The sequence below is a fragment of the Suillus subaureus genome (genome assembly GCF_016647635.1).
Source record: "Suillus subaureus strain MN1 chromosome Unknown BJ212scaffold_182, whole genome shotgun sequence".
NCBI lineage: Eukaryota > Fungi > Basidiomycota > Agaricomycetes > Boletales > Suillaceae > Suillus > Suillus subaureus.
In genome coordinates, this window is record NW_024538738.1 from 13,495 (window position 1) to 32,254 (window position 18,760).

Sequence of the window (18,760 nt, forward strand, 5' to 3'; positions counted from 1 at the left end):
TCACGAGATGGGCAATTGATAGCAAGCGGTGACGAGAACGGAAAGGTCATCATCTGGCACGGAGAAACTGGTGAATCACTCACCCAACTCACCAAAGCCCACCCCTATGGGGTCTACTCGCTAGATTTTTCTCCTGATGGAACAGTGCTGGCCACTGGTTCACATGACAAAACAACGAAACTGTGGACTCGGAATGCCACAACCTGGCAGTTGCAAGGAGATCCAATAAAGTGTAATAGTTATGTCTACTGCGTACGGTATTCGCCGTCGGGCGAACTTCTTGCCATCGCAACAACCACCAATACCCAAATTTATAATCTAACCACGAGGGAGTGCACCTTCAAAGCTTACACATCCAACTACTCACTCGCATGGACACCGGATGGCACACGCCTTCTTACAGGCGGCTATAAGTCTGATCCTACCATACGCGAATGGGATACAATAACCTGCCAGCAGGTCGGTGATTCCTGGACGGGCCACTCTGACAACATCCATTCCATTGCCATCAATCCTGCTGGTACACTCGTCGCATCCGCATCTTATGACAACCATGTCCGTCTCTGGCAGCTCTCAGAACGACGAACCGTTGCCATCTTCAAGCACTCACATGCGACGTTATGCGCCACTTTCTCCGTGGACGGCAAGCACATCCTCGGCGGAGGTGACGATAAGATGATTTCAGAGTGGGCAATACCCAACGACGTCAATTCAAAGGTATGTTTCCGTCCTTGGCTTGTGACATGCCACAATTCGAACATGTTTCGTGCAGATCGCAGGCATCACGACAGCCCGCATTGCATGCATGGCTGGAGACTTACCTACAGCTGAAGGACCACTCATGCAAGACATCAACACCGATGCGAACAGTGACCATACTTCCTCCTCCCATCACTCAAAGGCATGTTCCCGTCCTTGATTCATATACCACAGTTCGAGCGTGCTTCATACAGATTCTCGCCATCACAACAGCCCGCGATGCATGCATAGCTGGAGACTTGTCTACCGCCGAGGAACTACTTACGGAAGATATAAATACAGATGCCAACAACTATACTTCCTACGCACATCGCTCATTTGTGATGGCGCGAAAACACAAGTGGGACCGCGCCCTTCAGGACGCAATCAAGGTGAGTTATGTGCACTGATCATGGCCCCCTTACAAAGGCTGACTCGATGTTGACAAGTCCATCAGTATTCAGCCCTCATTGATAGGTTATATCTCTAAGGGTATTGCCCTGTGCGGCAAAGGCCAGATCCGGGATGCTAGGGCGGCATTTGATGTTGCATTCATGTACACTAACCAAGATTCACAAACCGTTCATTTCCTGCTCTTGATCAAGGTACGCTATAGCGGCCTTGCATACTCTGTCTCATTGCATATTTCAGTCCATCGCGCTGTTCAATGCAAATCAAGATGATGAGGCAAACCTGCTACTCAAAGAACTCGCTGCCGGCTGTCCGAATGCCGATACTCACGCGTGTTATATTGTGGAAGTAGGTATCATGCAGTCACGCTGGGTCGTCAACACTGATCTTTGCAACTCGCACATTAGGCATATCTACGTGTTCAACTCGGAATCAAAGCCTTGGACGGTGCATGTCACGACGAAGCCGCTGACCATTTCACTGCCGCTCTCAACTCCAGCGCTTTCGCATCAAGATCACCCATTCATTTTATGTACGAGGACTTGGTCGTGGTGCGTTAAAATAATGCATACATATTTTCCTAATTGAATGTCTTGTCCAGCTCTTTGGTTGGGACCTGAAGTCCTTGTGGCAAAAGGCACACCAAAAACGGTGCGATGCACTCCTTCGGGTAGGTAAGCTCCAAGATGCCGTGGAATCATACCGATACATGGTGGATATGAGTGATGATATTACAAAGGCCGACTGCCTTGAATGGCTCAACGGCAAGTCTGGAGTTCATAATATCGCGCAGGCTACGATTCTCACCAACATTCCACTCAGCTTTCAAGCAAGACTGCATCGCGCTCTTTCTTACCAACGGAGATGCTGCCATCGCTGCACGCAATTACGACAGGGCTATTGACCTATACTCGGCGGCGATCGACCTGGATTATACATCCGATGTCATCTTTGCAAATCGCAGCAAGGCAAATTTGGAGAAAAGGCTGTGGATGGAAGCGCTTCTTGACGCGCAGAAGGTGCGATGGCACCTACTCGGGTCATCTCGTAACTAATAGCTGACTGTGGCAATACACAGGTCATCCAACTCAACCCTTTGTCTCATGTTGGATACAAGTTGGAACATGCAGCATTTCATGGCGCACAACTCTATGACGAAGCTATTGCAGCCTTCCAAACGATGCTATTAAAATTGGATAATTCTCTCGACATTGAGATACGGAGTAAGTCCCAATACCTCATACGTGGACATGCTGTAACTGCTTCTGCAGAGTTGCGCCAGCAGTATCTCAGTCCAATGGAAGTAGACCGTGCTATTCGAAAAGTCATCGATGCTCAACTTGACAATGCTCCGCTGCGTGTACTCGACACCACCACCGGTCTCTTATGCGATCGGGAGACGCAGATCCGCATCTTCAAAACGAGCCTAGAGTACATGGAACTTGTATCAACAATAATCGCCCATCCAGACCTCCGAATGAACCACGTCCAAGAAGTGGTGAGGACGTACTTCCAATATGCCATGCTATCGCACAGGTGGGAAGGAAAGGAGCCACTGTTGCAGGATATACAGGGCAAGGAGGTCCATAAGTTGGATCCGGTTGGCGGCATCAAGAAGTTGCAGTCCTTCTGCAAGGCTGCTCGTGATTTGGGGTATCGCTGGGCATGGAGCGATACATGCTGTATTGACAAGACCAATGATGTCGAGCTCCAAGCATCAGTCAAGTCCATGTTCGTCTGGTATCACCACTCCGCGCTCACAGTCGTATACCTTTCGGATGTTCCGCCTTTGTCAAAGTCTGGCGCACTGGCAAAGAGTGCTTGGAACACACGGGGATGGACGGTTCAAGAATTCCTTGCTCCCAAATTCATTCTCTTCTATCAGAAGGATTGGAATCTTTATCTCGATGATCACACTCCCAACCACAAGGATTCCGTTGCGATCATGCAAGAATTAGAGGACGCAACTGGCATAGATCGACGAGCCGTCATGAACTTCCATCCTGGGACGAGAGGCGCCCGAGAGAAACTGCAGTGGGCGTCGACACGTAGTACCACATTGCAAGAAGACATCGCATACTCGTTATTCGGCGTCTTTGGCGTCCGCCTACATGTTGATTATGGCGAGAAGAAGCATAATGCGCTCGGGCGGCTCCTGCAGAAAATTGTAACACAGTCAGGCGATATTACTGCCCTGGACTGGGTCGGAGAATCATCAAAGTTCAACAGTTGTCTTCCTGCCGACATTATCTCATATGCAGCCCCACCATACGCCCAACTATCTTTGCCTGAAGATGAAATCCAGATGGCGGTCTCTTTGCTGCGAGAAAATCCCGTGGCTGTGGATTTGGCTTCGAGACTTCATGACCAGCTTGATCACATGAGCGCTGCTCGTTTTGAGGACCACCGGTTACATTTGCCTTGCATCGTATTCCCTGTCACACAAGCCATGCTGAGGCCCTGCCGAGACCAGGATGCATACGTGTATGCAGTCAAATCGGACGGGCTTCGTGACCTGCAGATCACCACAACAGACAAGTTCACCCCATTCTCGCCTGTAAGGCCGATGCCCGCCTGGCGGAAAGTCTTGATTGTTCGTCCATGGAGTCGTGATCTCCTCGAGTTGCATGACGCTACAGATGATACACGGAGCGTGGAAGACCGGTCCGTGCCCGAATCTCTGTCGCACGATTCACCCGCTGCACAAAACGAGACAGTTTATTCGGATTCTCACTCTCGAGCATTGCAATTAATTGTTCGCCTCGGACAGCCTTTTAGTGCGTTTTTGCTAGCGCGGCAGCGCAACGGAGAATTCAAGAGGATCGCGTCGGATCATGATATCATTGCACAAGTTAAAGACATGACTTCTGTTGGCGACATGATGGATATAAGGACACTAGAGGTACTGTAGCTTTGGATCCTTTCAAAAATTTCACACCTTGTTCTGGGAGAGCGTATATCATCACGCCACGTTCCAAGAGATTGATAGCTCGAGTGAGCTAGGCTTCCAAATCCGCCTACAATTATGGTTGATGAAATCGAGCATGGTACGAAAGTCAAGTATGGATTTACACTTTAGTTGTCGAATGTGTTGTGGAGCGACCAATGACGACATTTAGTTGCGAACCAGATGACATGGTACGGAGGTCGATGAATAGCCAAGTAGGTGAACCCGAGCTCACCACCATTAATTTGTTCATGCCCACGTCGAGATAAGCACAACAAACGAAAAGCCTCACTTCAACAATCAATTTGATGGGCTGGATTGCATCGCACCACCAAATGCTGGTAGTATGCTGGTTACTTGTCTCTCTGTGTAGACTCACAACAAAGTCGTGACCAATAAATTGAATCGACAAGTAATGCATGAGATATTGAGAGGTGGGTATGTGTGGGTGTCGGGTTTCCACCACTTCCTCGAGAATGTGCACGAATGGTCATCGCAATGTAACTCCCTCAGCAAAGTCACATGTTATGCCTGCTTGTGCGGAACATATACATTCATGGCCGCAGACAACCGATTGTTACGAAGGACAGACCAAGTATAGCAACCGACAACTGTGCTGAAAGCAACCCCAATCTTGCATCAAGGTTCAGGGTCGTTACAGTTCACTGCGGATAGGACTTGTGATGTTGTCGGAGCATTGCAAAAATGGGTGTTCCAACCCTAGGAAACATCTGTCGTAGCTAATCATATTGCAGGCATTCAGGACACTCACGTCAAGTTATGTTGACGGTAATGGAGGGGCATAGTGCAGTGCAGATGGGTAAATAATGGCACGTAGTGATAGCAAGGGAAAGCTCCTCACCTGCCATGGAGACACCGGCAAAGACGTTACTCGAGCGATCACTGATTAGAACTTCACCCTGGACTTGTCCCAAACAACACAGTACTGGTTCAGACGACAATACAACGAAACTGCGGAGTGAGAAGTGGGTACCCCAGAGTGGGAGTTTTCGTTCGTTGTATTCGAAGTACTGTGTAGTGCTCATCTGACTCGTCTTCTCGTTCCCATCATAATTCCTGTTCCTGTTCCTATTCGATAGGCAGGACTCTGATGGTACGGTTGAAAATAGACGGGTTTTCTCAAATTGCTGTTGAGAGCTGTTGCGGGCGACACGACAGCGGGGACAGTTAATATGATTGAGGCACGACAACGACTAGACCTACTTTACTGACAGCCTGAGATGTGGTGGATGAGTAACGGAAGTAATAAGCCAGATTGAAGTGATAAACGCCAGAGACTGTTAGTAAATATGTCTGATCGGGCTGCCCCTCCATACACTGAGGCGAAGAAAGATGATGGACACAAGGACGCGCATGGCCTGACTGAGATGGTAGCGTTATGCTTGGGCTATACCTCGAGCATTGTGAACGTAAAGACAAGATGGAATGTTGTTTACCCGTTATACACGAGTACAAGTTTATTGATCAGGTCCATCTTCAATTGTATGGTGAAGGGTGCCTGTGCCAAGAGATGGCCTTGCGACGTTCGATTTTCTGCATGTGTTCAACACAGTACAAGATGTAAGAGACCTAGAGACGATATCAAATGGCATATCATACACAGTATGACCAGCATACAACTTGAAGCGCACACGCATCATCACACATCCTTCCCTGATGGCCCAGACAAAGTGTACGAAGCAACGTGTGATGGGATGAGTCACTACAGGCAGCACACAATGCGCCTGTTGCACTGAGAGATCTTGTCCTATTTTCAGAGGAGTGAGCTGGACAGCCGCTCTGAGTGGATGGTTCGCATTGGGCTGCGGTCTCTTTCAGCTTTGTACAGTGGAGTGTGGAGGACTTTTATAGAAATGTGGGGATACAAGTAAAGGGTAAGGGCGGTGAGGGCACCGTGGGCATGGACATGGGAGGTGCAAGATCTCTAGATAGAGAAGGTTGTGAGGATAGTTGAAGCTTTTGAAGAGGTGCCTAGAGTTGAGGAAGGAGATTTGGAAGACAGGTGAAGGGAAGACAAGGATGGCGTAAAGCTCACACCACTCGAGGTCTGGTACATCATATAAGACATCGAGTGATTCAAGTCCAATAGTGCTCGTATCCGCGCTGCCAAGCAGGGGTGTTTGCTCATTCTAGGTGGTGCACTCGCTACCAGCTCGTATCTGAGAATGCGGTCCCGAATTGAGGGTGTGGGGGATAAGAGAAGGAAAACATCAGTGATGAGAAGGTGACGAGAAAAAAGTGGCCTGAGGATGTGATTTATGCTGACGCTGATAGTGACACTGCTGGTTGTGACGCGTCATGACACCTAGGGAGATGATTCCAGAGTTGCTTGAAAAGATGAAAGACGGCAGCTCAGGGTGCAGGACTGAAAAACATGGAGGCGTGGAAGGGAGTTGAATGGGCTAGCATACTGTAAAGGATGGAAGATGTCGATGGGTCGTTCAGTCGCGAGAACGACATACAACTATGACATTCCGGGTCAGTGTGGGCGCCACTTGGCCTTCCCAATGAGTCAGTTTATCTGACCTTGCCAAGGGTAAATTCCGTAAGTGGCCTCACCGTCCTCCGGGACGAAATAGGTAATTCCGAACAAGACACAACGTTGAGTCATACATACATAAAGTATTTCCTTTGGGTGACTATTCTTAAGTAACACACAGGTGAAACTCCCGCTCCCCAAACATATCTTCTAGGATTGACTGTGTCAGTTGCTAGTTGATAATATCGTTCCACCAAAAAAACAACACGCATCCATAATCCCTCCACTTTGACCGTGCTCAACACCATCAACCTCCAGTAAAATGTCGAAGCTCATTCCAATCACTACACCCCTGCGAAAGTTCAAAGACCATGAAACACTCGTGGATGGAGTCGCAGTGCTCCCCGATAATCGACGGATGGTTACGGGCTCATGGGACAGGACACTTCGTCTGTGGGACTTGAAGACAGGCGTTGTGTTGAAGAAGATGGAGGGACATTGCGATATGGTAATGAGATTGGCAGTATCACGAGATGGGCATTTGATAGCAAGCAGTGATTGGGGCGCAGAGTTCATCGTTTGGCACGGAGAAACTGGCGAATCACTCACCCAACCCGTCAAACCCCACTCCGATAAGATCTTCTCGCTCGATTTTTCTCCCGATGGAAAAGTGCTAGCTACAGGTTCACATGACGAAATGACAAAACTGTGGAACACCGAAACCTGGGAGCAACAAGGAGATCCAATAAAGTGTGGTAGTGGTGTCTACTGTGCACGGTATTCGCCGTCTGGAGAACTTCTTGCCATCGCAACAAAAAAAAACATCCAGATTTATAATCCAGCCACAAGGGAACGCATCACATCCTTCAAGGCTCACACATCAGACAACCACTCACTTGCGTGGACGCTGGATGGCACACGCCTTCTCACAGCCGGCAATAGGGCCGACCCTACCATACGCGAATGGGATACAACAACCTGGCAGCAAGTCGGCGTTCCTTGGACGGGCCACACTGACTATATTAATGCCATCACCATCAATCCTGCTGGCACACTCGTCGCCTCGGCATCTCCTGACCACCATGTCCGTCTCTGGCGGCTCTCAGACCGTCGAACCGTTGCCATCTTCAAGCACTCAAATGGGACGTTTTGTGTCACTTTCTCCATGGACGGCAAGCATATCCTCAGCGGCGGTGACGATCATATGATCTCAGAGTGGGCAGTACCCAAACACATCAATCCAAAGGCACGTTTCCGTCCTTGATTCGTATACCACAATTCGAGCATGTTTCGTGCAGATCCTAGCCATCACGACAGCCCGCGATGCATGCATAGATGGAGACTTGTCTACCGCCGAAGAACTACTCACACGAGAGATTGACGCTGATGCGAACAACTATACTTCCCACGCCCATCGCTCATTCGTTATGGCGCGAAAACGCGACTGGGATCACGCCCTTCAGGATGTAATCAAGGTGAGATTCACTGACCCATCATCGCCCCTTTGTGGGGGGCTGACTCGACGGTGACATAGTCCATCAGCATTCAGCCCTCATTGACCGGCTATATCTCCAATGGTATTGCCCTCTGCGGAATAGGCCGCGTCCTGGATGCGAGGGCAGCATTTGATGTTGCATCCATGTACACTAATCAAGATTCACAAACGGTTCATTTTCTGCTCTTGATCAAAGTATGTTACAGTTGCCTCACATATTCTCTGCTTCATTCCGTATTTCAGGCCATCGCCCTCTTCAATGCGGATCAACATGACGAGGCAAATCTACTTCTGAAAGAACTCATTTCTGGTTGTCCGAATGCCGATACTCGCGCATGCCATGTCGTGGAAGTAAATATTGTGCAGCCACGCTGAGCCATCAACGTTTCAACACTAACTAGCACATTAGGCATATCTACGTGTTCAACTCGGAATCAGGGCCTTGGATGACACACGTCATGCTGAGGACACTGACCGTTTCAATGCCGCTCTCGATTCCAGCAATCTATCATCGGAATGGCCTATTCATGAAATATATGCAGACTTGGTGGTGGTACGTTGATACACATCCGAAATGCTTTTCATAACTGAGTCCCTTGCCCAGCTCTTCGGCTGGGATCTTAAATCTTTCTGGTTGACTGCACACCAGAAACATTGTCATGCACTCCTTCGGGCAGGTAAACTTCAAGATGCCGTTAAATCATATCAATACATGGTGGTTTCAAGTGACGAAAATACCAAGGCCGACTACCTCGACTGGTCCAATGGCAAGTCTAGAGTCCGCAATGTCATGCATGCTACAATTCTTACCTGCATTTCTCTTAGATTTCAAGCAAGAATGCAGCACGTTCTGCGCTGTCAACGGAGATGCCGCCCTCACTGCAAGTGAGTATGACAGAGCTATTGACCTATACTCAGCGGCGATCGACCTGGATTCTACATCCGATGTCATCTTTGCAAATCGCAGCAAGGCAAAGTTAGGCAAAATGCTATGGGAAGATGCACTCCTCGACGCGCAAAAGGTGCGATGGCATCTACGTTTTCCCAGCCCATGTTGACTTCGGCGATGCATAGGTCACCGAACTCAGTCCTTCGTCCCATGTTGGATACCAGTTGACACATACAGCACTGCGTGGCGCGCAACGTTACGACGAAGCTATCAAGGCTTTCACAATCATGTTGTCCAAGTTGGAAGATGCTCCCGAAGCGCGGATACGAGGTAAGTCTTGGAACACACCTGCGTCGTCTCGAAATGCCCATCCTGCTCTGCAGATCTGCGTCAGCAGTATGTCTCTCCATCCGAAGGAGAAGACGCTATTCAAAGAGCTGTTTGGATTGAACTCGAATATGCCCCCCTTCGTCTGCTCAATACCTATACGGGACTTCTGTGCGATAGAACGGCACAAATGAATACTTTCAAAATGAGCCCAGAGTACCATGAGCTTATCTCATTTCCAACGAAGGATTCGAGCCTCCGAAAGAAGCGCATCAAAGACACGGTGGCGACGTACTTCCGCTGCGTCCTGCTATCACACAGGTGGGAAGAGACGGAGGTGCTGCTGCACGACATCCAGGACAAGATCGTGTACGAGTTGAATGGACTTGGTGGCATCGCGAAACTGCAGTCGTTCTGCAAAATCGCTCGTGATGCTGGGTACTGCTGGGCATGGATGGACACATGCTGCATCGACAAGAGGAGTAATACCGAGCTTCAAGAATCGGTCAACTCCATGTTCGTCTGGTACCGCTACTCAGCGCTTACTATCGTCTACCTGGGGGATGTCCCTCCATCATCCAAGCCCGGTGCACTGGCGAGGAGTGTTTGGAACAAGCGAGGATGGACCTTTCAAGAATTTGTCGCTCCGAAAGTTGTCATCTTTTATCAGAAGGATTGGTCGTTATATCTCGGCAATCGGTCTCCCAACCACAAAAAGTCCCCTGCAATCATGGAGGAGTTGGAGGGTGCGACGGGAATAGATGCGCGGGCCCTGATCTCCTTCCGTCCAGGGATGAGCAATGCCCGACAGAGACTTCAATGGGCGTCACCACGCGTCACTACATTGCAGGAAGACATCGCGTACTCATTGTTTGGTATCTTCGGTGTCCACCTGCCTGTAATCTACGGCGAGAAGAAGCAGAACGCGCTTGGGCGGCTCCTGCAGGAAATCGTGGCTCGGTCGGGCGACATCACTGTCCTCGACTGGATCGGACGACCATCCGAGTTCAATAGCTGTCTTCCAGCCTATATTACCTCTTACACCACTCCTCTACGCACCCTTCCATCTTTGTCCGAAGATGATATTCAGACAACCATCTCTTCGCTACAAAGAAATCCCGTGGCTGTAGATTTGGCTTCGAAAATTTACACCCAACTTGATAATACGAGCGCTGCTCGTTTCGCAAACTGCAGACTGCATCTGCCTTGCATGGTATTTCATGTCACAGACGTCAATCTGAGCTACGGTCCATCCCAGGAGACTCGATATGAAGTCAAGGCGGACGGGCTTCGTGACCTGCTGATCACCACCAAAGAGCCGATTGTTCAGTTGTCACGGACAAGGCTCACTCAGCAAACCTTAGTGCTTGTTCGTCCCTGGGATCGGTCTCTCCTCGAGCTACCAGACTTTGTAGATCTGTCCGACGTTGAGGACGATATGGAAAACGAGGGGGATCATTGGACGCCTCCTTCTCCATCAGATGACTCACCTAGTCGTTCTCTTGTAAAACAGGAGGAGGTCGATCTAGAATCACGAGCATTGCGTTTGCTTGTTCGCCTTGGACAACCTTTCGGGGCATTTTTGCTAGCGCGACAGCGCGGCGGAGAATACAGGAGGGTTGCGTCGGATCGTGACATCATTGCACAGGTCAAAGATATGGCTTCTGTCGGAGACCTCATAGACATCAGGACGATAGAAATACTGTAGCTGTATGTTTTCCCCCGAAGATTAGGGATCTGAGCGATTTTCGTTGGTATTTCGTATGTGTATTGGATTAAGTATGGTTTCCCTTCAAAGCAGACCATGCAGACCTATCTACTTCTCTGCCTACCTACATGGGTGCTCAGTTTCACTTTATGCTCTAAGTCTCGTCCGTCACTTCCCTATGTACCACCCTATATCGATTATCCTCTGAAATTCTGTGCCATGCGGCAAATTGCGGCAAATTACCAGAGCCATCTAGCGCACATCGCGTAAGCATTCAACTTGACGTTATTTTCTGCTGCTTGGCTAGGAGTCACGAAAACCGTGTTGTGATCTCATCTGTTAAATAGAAAACCTAGTCTGACTAGGTCTCAATCAGTCTGGCTATCTGGTCATGTGGTCGTAACTTGTATATACTATCCCACATAACTCGTTCTCTTCACTACTCTTCAGCACGATTCTTTTCACGATCTTCATCACTGTCAGTGCCCATGTCCTGGAACGCGTCAGTCCTCAGCTCCATATCCTCGGATACAGAGCCTACTGTTGTCATCACCTTTGACTCTGCCAAGTACATCTTTAATGTCGGTGAGAATACTACCCGCGCGTTTCTCCAGAGCAGGAGGAACTGGAAGAAGACTAGAGGCGTGTTCTTGACTTCTGTAGGCACTCAGCGAGCTAGCGGCCTTCCAGGTGAGTGTGATCCTGATCATGTGCATGCATGCCAACTGTCGATCGTTTCTTCGGCAGGTTTATTGATGACTTTTGCGGACTCGGGTCTTACCAGCCTCAATATTGCCGGGCCAGCTGGGCTGTTGCACTTCATGGCAGTTATGCGTAAATACACATTTAGGTACTTGTGTTCTGATATTCAATGGTTCATCGTAACGCTATCAGCATAGGGAAAACTTCTCCGTGAACCCGATCGAAATACCTACTTCCCGCCCCCCGGATGAACCACCTGACGATATACCCATCTACAAGGACGATAATATTTCTGTGTTCGCATTATCAGTTTCTGCTGAGGATCAGTCATCGGAGGCCTCGGGATCGGTCACACTGCCGTACTCTGAAACCAGTGTCGTCAATAGGAGATCGGGGAAGAGGAAGCGTTCGCCTTCCCCTGCTGTACTATCGCTACAGGAAGTTATATCTCACCCCGACTTCGACCCTACCACGCTTGTCGGTGACATTGCACAGGAATGGCTTCGACACATCGTGCGCACAATGTTTCCTGGGTCTGCTGCCAAACCCGTTGTTTCGTCCGCGAAGGTCGAACATGTCTCCCAGCCGTCAGGTTTCAACCGTCCCTTACCTTCATTACCTCCATGCAATCTACGTTCAACGCTCGCATATGCGGTGGTTGGTCCGCGAGTTCGGGGAAAGTTTGATGTCAAACACGCGGAGGCACTCGGTCTGAAGGCTGGGCCGTTACGTGCACGAGTTGCAAGAGGAGAGACGGTAACCGTAGTGGGCAAAGATGGAGTGGAGAGAAGTGTTGGGCCGAGTGATGTCATAGGTGCTAGTGAAGATCCTGGGGTGTGTTTCCTTTTCGTGCTATGTTTCTACCATTCGCTCTCGATCTGGGAGTCAACGGACTGACCGAATTACAGGTCGTGTTGATACTGGATGCGCCCAGCATTGCGCATATAACTTCTCTCGTCAAGGGGTTTGAGAGTGGCGCGTTCTCAAAATATTGGGGCAAGGGGCCGGAGAAGAAAGATCACGCACTGAGGGCTGTCTTTCATCTTTGTGGCAATGCTGTATTTGAGCATGTGCGGTATAAGGCGTTTATGAAAAGGTTCGAGGATGATGTACACGTGAGTGGGTCTTGTTCTGGCGTGCACTGGGGTGTTCTGATGCGATAGAGAACAGCATATCGTTGCATCTAGAGACTATGTGCCAGATCCGATCACATTTACTAGCGCGGCGTTCAACCAGCTGAGGTTCAACCACCTGGATAGCAACATTTTCCCCGTGCCCAATTATTCTCTAAAGGCTAAGAAAGCTCTCGATAGTGAGTTTGTCCAATTTCCGTCATGTCACTTATCTTTATAATTGTGGTAGCCAAGGACCTCCCGTCCAATACCGACTGTATGCGTGCACACACCATCATCGACATCCGTCCGCCACGGCCACCACTGCGAGACTCTGAGGCGGAGGCGAATGATCTTTTTCACCCTGCCGCATTGTCTGGCGAGCCCCCATCACTCTCTGACGCTGCGAGAACACAATTTTCCGAGGCACGAGCACGCGTCGATGAGGACTACAGTACCCGATGTCATAGGTAAGGACGTCACGGTGGTTACGCTTGGAACAGGCAGTGCCATACCTAGCAAGTACCGAAATGGTTCGTACATCTCCATTTTAAGAAACCCGACTGAATTGGTTGTACAGTGTCTGGTACACTCCTGTGTATCCCGGAAGCAGGGTATATTCTCCTGGATGCAGGAGAGGGTACATGGGGGCAACTCTCCAGAAACTACGGAAGTGCCGTGTGGGACGTTTTGAGGGGCCTAAAGTGTATCTTCATTAGCCACATTCATGGCGACCACCACATTGGTCTCGCAAAAATCTTGGCGATGAGACAACATGTGCGTGTTCCTGCTCAAGCCCTGATGATCTCCTGGTGCTAATATGTGGAAAAGCTCGACCCGCCCCCAGAAGAGCCACTCTACCTCATCAGCAATCGCATGATATTCCTCTATCTTCGAGATCACAACGCGCTTGAGGAGCTTGGGTTCTCGGAAGATGCTCGGGCCCGCGTAGTACCTATCCTGAGTGATGAGATTCATTGGCGAAACAAGGGACGGGGCGGGTGGAATTACGGTGACCAAGATCAGAAGGGGTGAGTGTCAGTTTGAGCTCCTGATTTTCTCACACATTGACGCACTTTGTTATTTTCTTGATGTAAAGATCGAGGCTTGCGGCAGGAGCGTTGTGCAAAACGCTTGGATTGCATAAAATAAATACCGTAGATGTGGAGCATCGCGCGAGGTGCCATGGGTTAATTGTCAAGCATCTGGATGGGTGGTCTGTCGTGTACGGCGTCGATTTTTCCTCTCCTGTCGTGTTACTTACAGCGCATCCTTAGGTTCTCGGGTGATACCGTCCCGACCCAAAAGCTTGTGCAGGCAGGCGCTGGAGCCACTCTGCTGATCCATGAAGCCACCATGGCCAATGATCAAGTTGAGATGGCACGCGCCAAGATGCACAGCACCTTCGGGCAAGCAATCGACATAGGCAAGAGGTAATTTTCCCTGCAATATAATCACAGACCTTTGCTCAACTTGTGAACAGCATGAACGCACAAAATATCCTCCTTACACACTTCTCGGCCCGCTACCCCAAGATGCCACCGTCTGTATCTGAGCGTCAGGCTGGCGACCCTGTTGTCGCATTTGCATTCGACCACGCTAACATCAAGATAGGGGATATGTGGAAGATGGGCGTGTATGCAGGCGCAATAGAGCAGAGTTTTATTGATATTGCTGATATTGAGGGGGAGGAGCCGGAGGCAGTGAATGACGCGACACACGTGGATATCAATTAATGCCATACGGTTGGAAGCCTGATAATTCACTTTCATAATCTGGGTTTGCGGGGACTTGAATGTTTCATGCAGACAAAGCAAAAACTCTCTTGGGATTCGGGAGGGATTAATTGTACCAAGTGCATCTCTGGGCGCTATATATCTCTTGTAAATATGCGGTACTTGCAATGCAACCGGTCCTGCCTCAACGCTGTGCTCGACGACGATGTGCATGCTAGCAGCATAATGTAAGAACACAGAAGAACACGTGAGAATCTCGGAGCTCTTCGCTTCGAGGTTACTCTTGGTCTCGTGGTACTATGTTCTACCAATTACGAAGTTTCTGGTAGATCATAGCGTGTACGGCCCGGCGATGATAGTGTTCACCCCCAAATCATGATGATCTTGATAACAAGTTGGACCGCTAAGCCCGCGCCGCCCACAATAAGATTGTTCCCTCAATCGGTCATCGCGTCATCTCCCATACTTCTGCAATCATCATTTCATGTCTCCTGATCCTACGTCTCGGCAGCTGGACGAGGAAACGCCTTTACTTCGATCAGAGGGAAACACGCCGGCGAAGAAAACCACAGACACCTCTACCATGGCGCCAGTTCTCAATGCTCCTAGTGTTGCAGATTGCAGAACCAATGACATCGCAAGTTATCTCACCTTTTGCGCCTCAGGTCAGCGTTTAGCGTTGAAGATTCAAATAGACAAAATCATAACTTGGTTGTGCCATCCATAGCTCATTCGTGACATTGGGATCACCCACGGAGATGAAGCGCTCGTTTCGTTTTATGTTGGGCTATTGGTAAGTGGATAAGTGGAGAGCGTTTTCATCGTGACAATCTCGGCGTTATGGCCTAGTACTCGCTGTTCTTTGCGACAGAAGCGCTTACCATTTTCCACTGGAGTCGTCTCTCTGACTATATCGGTCGCAAACCTGTCCTGCTGATTGGACTGTTCGGACTCTCCCTCTCGATGTTCTGCTTCGGTTTGTCCAAGACATTCTGGACCTTGGTAATAAGGTCTGTCCTATGTCTGCGCTATTTCCCTCCGAGCCAGCGTTTACATCTTATTGTAATAGTCGTTGCCTGAATGGCGCACTCAATGGAAACATTGGCGTTATGAAGAGCATGGTGGCTGAGATGACAGATTCCACTAATATGGCCCGTGCATGGGCATTCCTCCCTCTTGCCTGGTCCAGCGGTAGCACGCTTGGGTGTGTTCCCAAAAGTTTTCGTTTTCTATATGTACTGACACAACCATAGGCCACTCATTGGTGGAGGACTTGCGCGACCTGCGGATAGGTTCCCTAATATCTTTGGGGGTTCTGAATTTCTGAAGAAATATCCGTACTTCTTGCCGTGCGCGGTCCCTGCCACGGTATCAGCGTTATCATGGATTATCACTTTTCTTTACTTGAAGGAGGTATGTTGTCCCATTGTGTGACAGGATGAATCTTCACATCGATCATAGACCACAACTCCCAAAATAAACATTAGCCAACTGCTATCTTGGCAAAAGCGCAATATTGTTCTTTCACCCGCTCTAGAAACTCCGCCGGCATCATTTTCGATCGGCGATCAGCCCGTCCCCATTCGAGCTCTTTTCGTTCGCCGTGTACTCATCGCAACCGGGAGCTACGCCGGTATTGCCCTTGTTGATGTCGCATTTCGCACTGTACAACCCGTGTTCTATGCTACTCTCATATCGCTAGGTGGTCTAGGACTCGATACTCCAACCATTGGAGCTATCTTGGCGGTCCAAGGAACTGCAGTTGGCGTAATACAGCTATTAGCCTTTGCCAAGCTTCATGATATCATGGGTGCGAAAAAACTTTGGCTGTTCGCTATGACGTGCGCCCTGCCTATGGTCGCTCTTTTTCCGGCCTTGAATGTGCTAGCGAGATCTAGTGGCGTTGTTCAGAGTGTATGGTATTTGGTGGGCCTACAGCTCGCTCTTACGAGCTGTACAAACTTTGCATATGGTTTGTCGTTGTCATTCTCTCACTGATGTTTCTGATGTGTTATGGAAGCCGTCTCGTTTATATATATCGCTGCAGCTTCTCCTAACCGAGCGTCCGTGGGCGCGACAAACGGGTTCGCACAAGTGATCGTCTCTGTTCTGCGTGCTGTTGGACCGGCTGCAGCTAACTCCGCGTTCTCAATTAGCATTGAGAGACAGTATCTTGGAGGAAATCTGGTGTATTGTGTAATGGCAGGTATGGTGTGCATGGCGATGGGCGTTGGCGTCTTGCTACCTCGTACCATGTGGACTAAGTAGCTTAGAACGAGGATAATTTCATTGGTCTGGTCGATGCGATTGTGATCGTAGTCTCGAACCAAACGTTCGAGGACCTCCCCGACTCTACTTTCCAGACCGCCTGGCTCGCGATGACTTATTATCCGGAAAGTAGATGACGGGCATCCTGTCCTGAACATTAATTGTCGACATGAGACTGGCTGCAGGGCACACGTACTTGAACATGACCTTTGCAGCATCCTATCAGGCAGTTTGTGTCCTGACGTACCAGGAGTCCCATATTTCGCAACATTTTTCTTCAAAATACCCAGGGCTCGAGGTTGACCGGATGCTCGCATGAAAATTCTTATCTGAGTTATTGACCGAAGAGCAACCTGAGGAATTTCTTCCCTAGACACCACATACGAATCCGGAGGCGGATAGATCGGCATTCACCCCCACTCTGAACATTATTTTGGTCTAGATGGACGAGGAAGGTAGTCATATTAATGCCTAGAATCTTGAGTTGAACTTTGCCTGCAAATTCAAACAAAGATAAAGACAGTGAAATCATGTTTAGGGAGCGACGAATGTGGTGTCAAAATCAGACAACAGATTCATCGCTCCAAACTTGAATAACAATCGCGGTCCGTCTTTCTATTTTTTTCTGGAGGACCATAATGCGTGACAGGGAGTGATCAGCAAAGCAACTTCGCAAGAGGGACACATGATAGTCAATACCATACATGTATAGCAGCATCCTGTTATCGAATGACAGTGGCGACACCGCAGTGGTGGCAGCGTGAACTAAATTTGGTGGAAGGCCGGCGCGCGTTCAGTCACGAGTTGTGCACCACGTGTGATAATTCTGGTGAAGGATATAAGTCAGGATAGTCTTATTGATCTGCGCACCTGACATGGGTGAGAGGTGAGGTTGTGATAGAGATATAAAGAGCTCCTGCAACCCCATTATCTTAATATATTCACTCACCAATCAACGCTCCTCATATCGCAAAGTATATCTCCGATGGCAGAACCTAAGGTAGATCTTGCATCGCTCTCGCTCTTCCGCGCGACGAGTGCGCAGGCTGAAGAGTCACGGCGCCGGACTTTTCCGCAATGGGGGTGGTGCTCTGAACCTGACAGACTACCTTGCGCGAGATGCGACGATGGAATCGGGCGAGCACGCCAAGGATGGAAAGTGGATTACTTGGTGAGCGCCCCACTTTGCTGGTAAAAAGAAGCTAACGGGAGAGAAGGGTGCTGGCGCCACGGAATGACCCCACAACGCTTGATTTTATGAGCGCTTGCGAGACGTAAGCAACTCGAGTTCCTTCAACGAACAGGCAATTTCTGACGCGCATCTATGGGGACAGATATAAGCGCACAGGTCTTGTCGCTTACCCCTCATCCTCCCCGTCTGAGCCCAACTCAGTGCACGAAGCAACTTGTTACGGTGTCGCCTGCGTGTTCACTCCACCCTCGAAGCGCAAGCGCGGCTATGCAAACCATATGATGAGCCTCCTGCATTGGGTCAATGCCTCACATGCCAATCTTCCTAAATTCCCCGAGGCATGGGGTGCACCGCCAGAAGAGGTAGCGGATGCCGGTAATGGACTATTCTCAGTGTTGTACAGTGATGTTGGGGAGGAGTTTTACCGGTCGGCTGGCCCTGGAGGTAAAGGGGGCGGATGGGAGAAGCGGGGAGCAATCTCGACTATCTGGGAGGTGGGCACAGAGGAAGGTGATGACGAGGGATGGAATTGGTTGACAGAAGAGCAATTGAACGGGCTTTGGGAGCGTGATGCCGTTCGGATCAGGAGAGAGCTGGCGAACATGCCAACGAGCGACAGCTCATACAAGGTGGAGCGCCCGGCAGCATTCGCGACATACCTGCCAACGGATGGTGTTTGCGGGTTCCATATCACAAAGTCAACGTTCGCCTCCAATTTTTCCATGGCAAGTGGAT

The 18,760-nt window shown here is 49.6% G+C and overlaps 2 protein-coding genes across 2 annotated transcripts; both read left to right on the plus strand.

Moving 5' to 3' along the window:
* Positions 1-10,426: 10,426 nt before the first annotated feature.
* On the plus strand, positions 10,427-11,075 carry BJ212DRAFT_1404089 (uncharacterized protein). Its single transcript, XM_041337386.1, has one exon. The coding sequence runs from the start codon at positions 10,746-10,748 to the stop codon at positions 11,013-11,015; it is 270 nt and encodes an 89-aa protein (XP_041185579.1). The 5' UTR covers positions 10,427-10,745; the 3' UTR covers positions 11,016-11,075.
* A 6,256-nt stretch (positions 11,076-17,331) lies between these two features.
* BJ212DRAFT_1404101 (uncharacterized protein) lies at positions 17,332-18,287 on the plus strand (the record flags this gene model as incomplete). Its single annotated transcript, XM_041337387.1, has 2 exons — positions 17,332-18,107; positions 18,168-18,287. A coding segment is annotated over exon 1 (190 nt), but the record flags the coding sequence as incomplete, so codon positions are not given.
* Between the last annotated feature and the right edge of the window lie 473 nt (positions 18,288-18,760).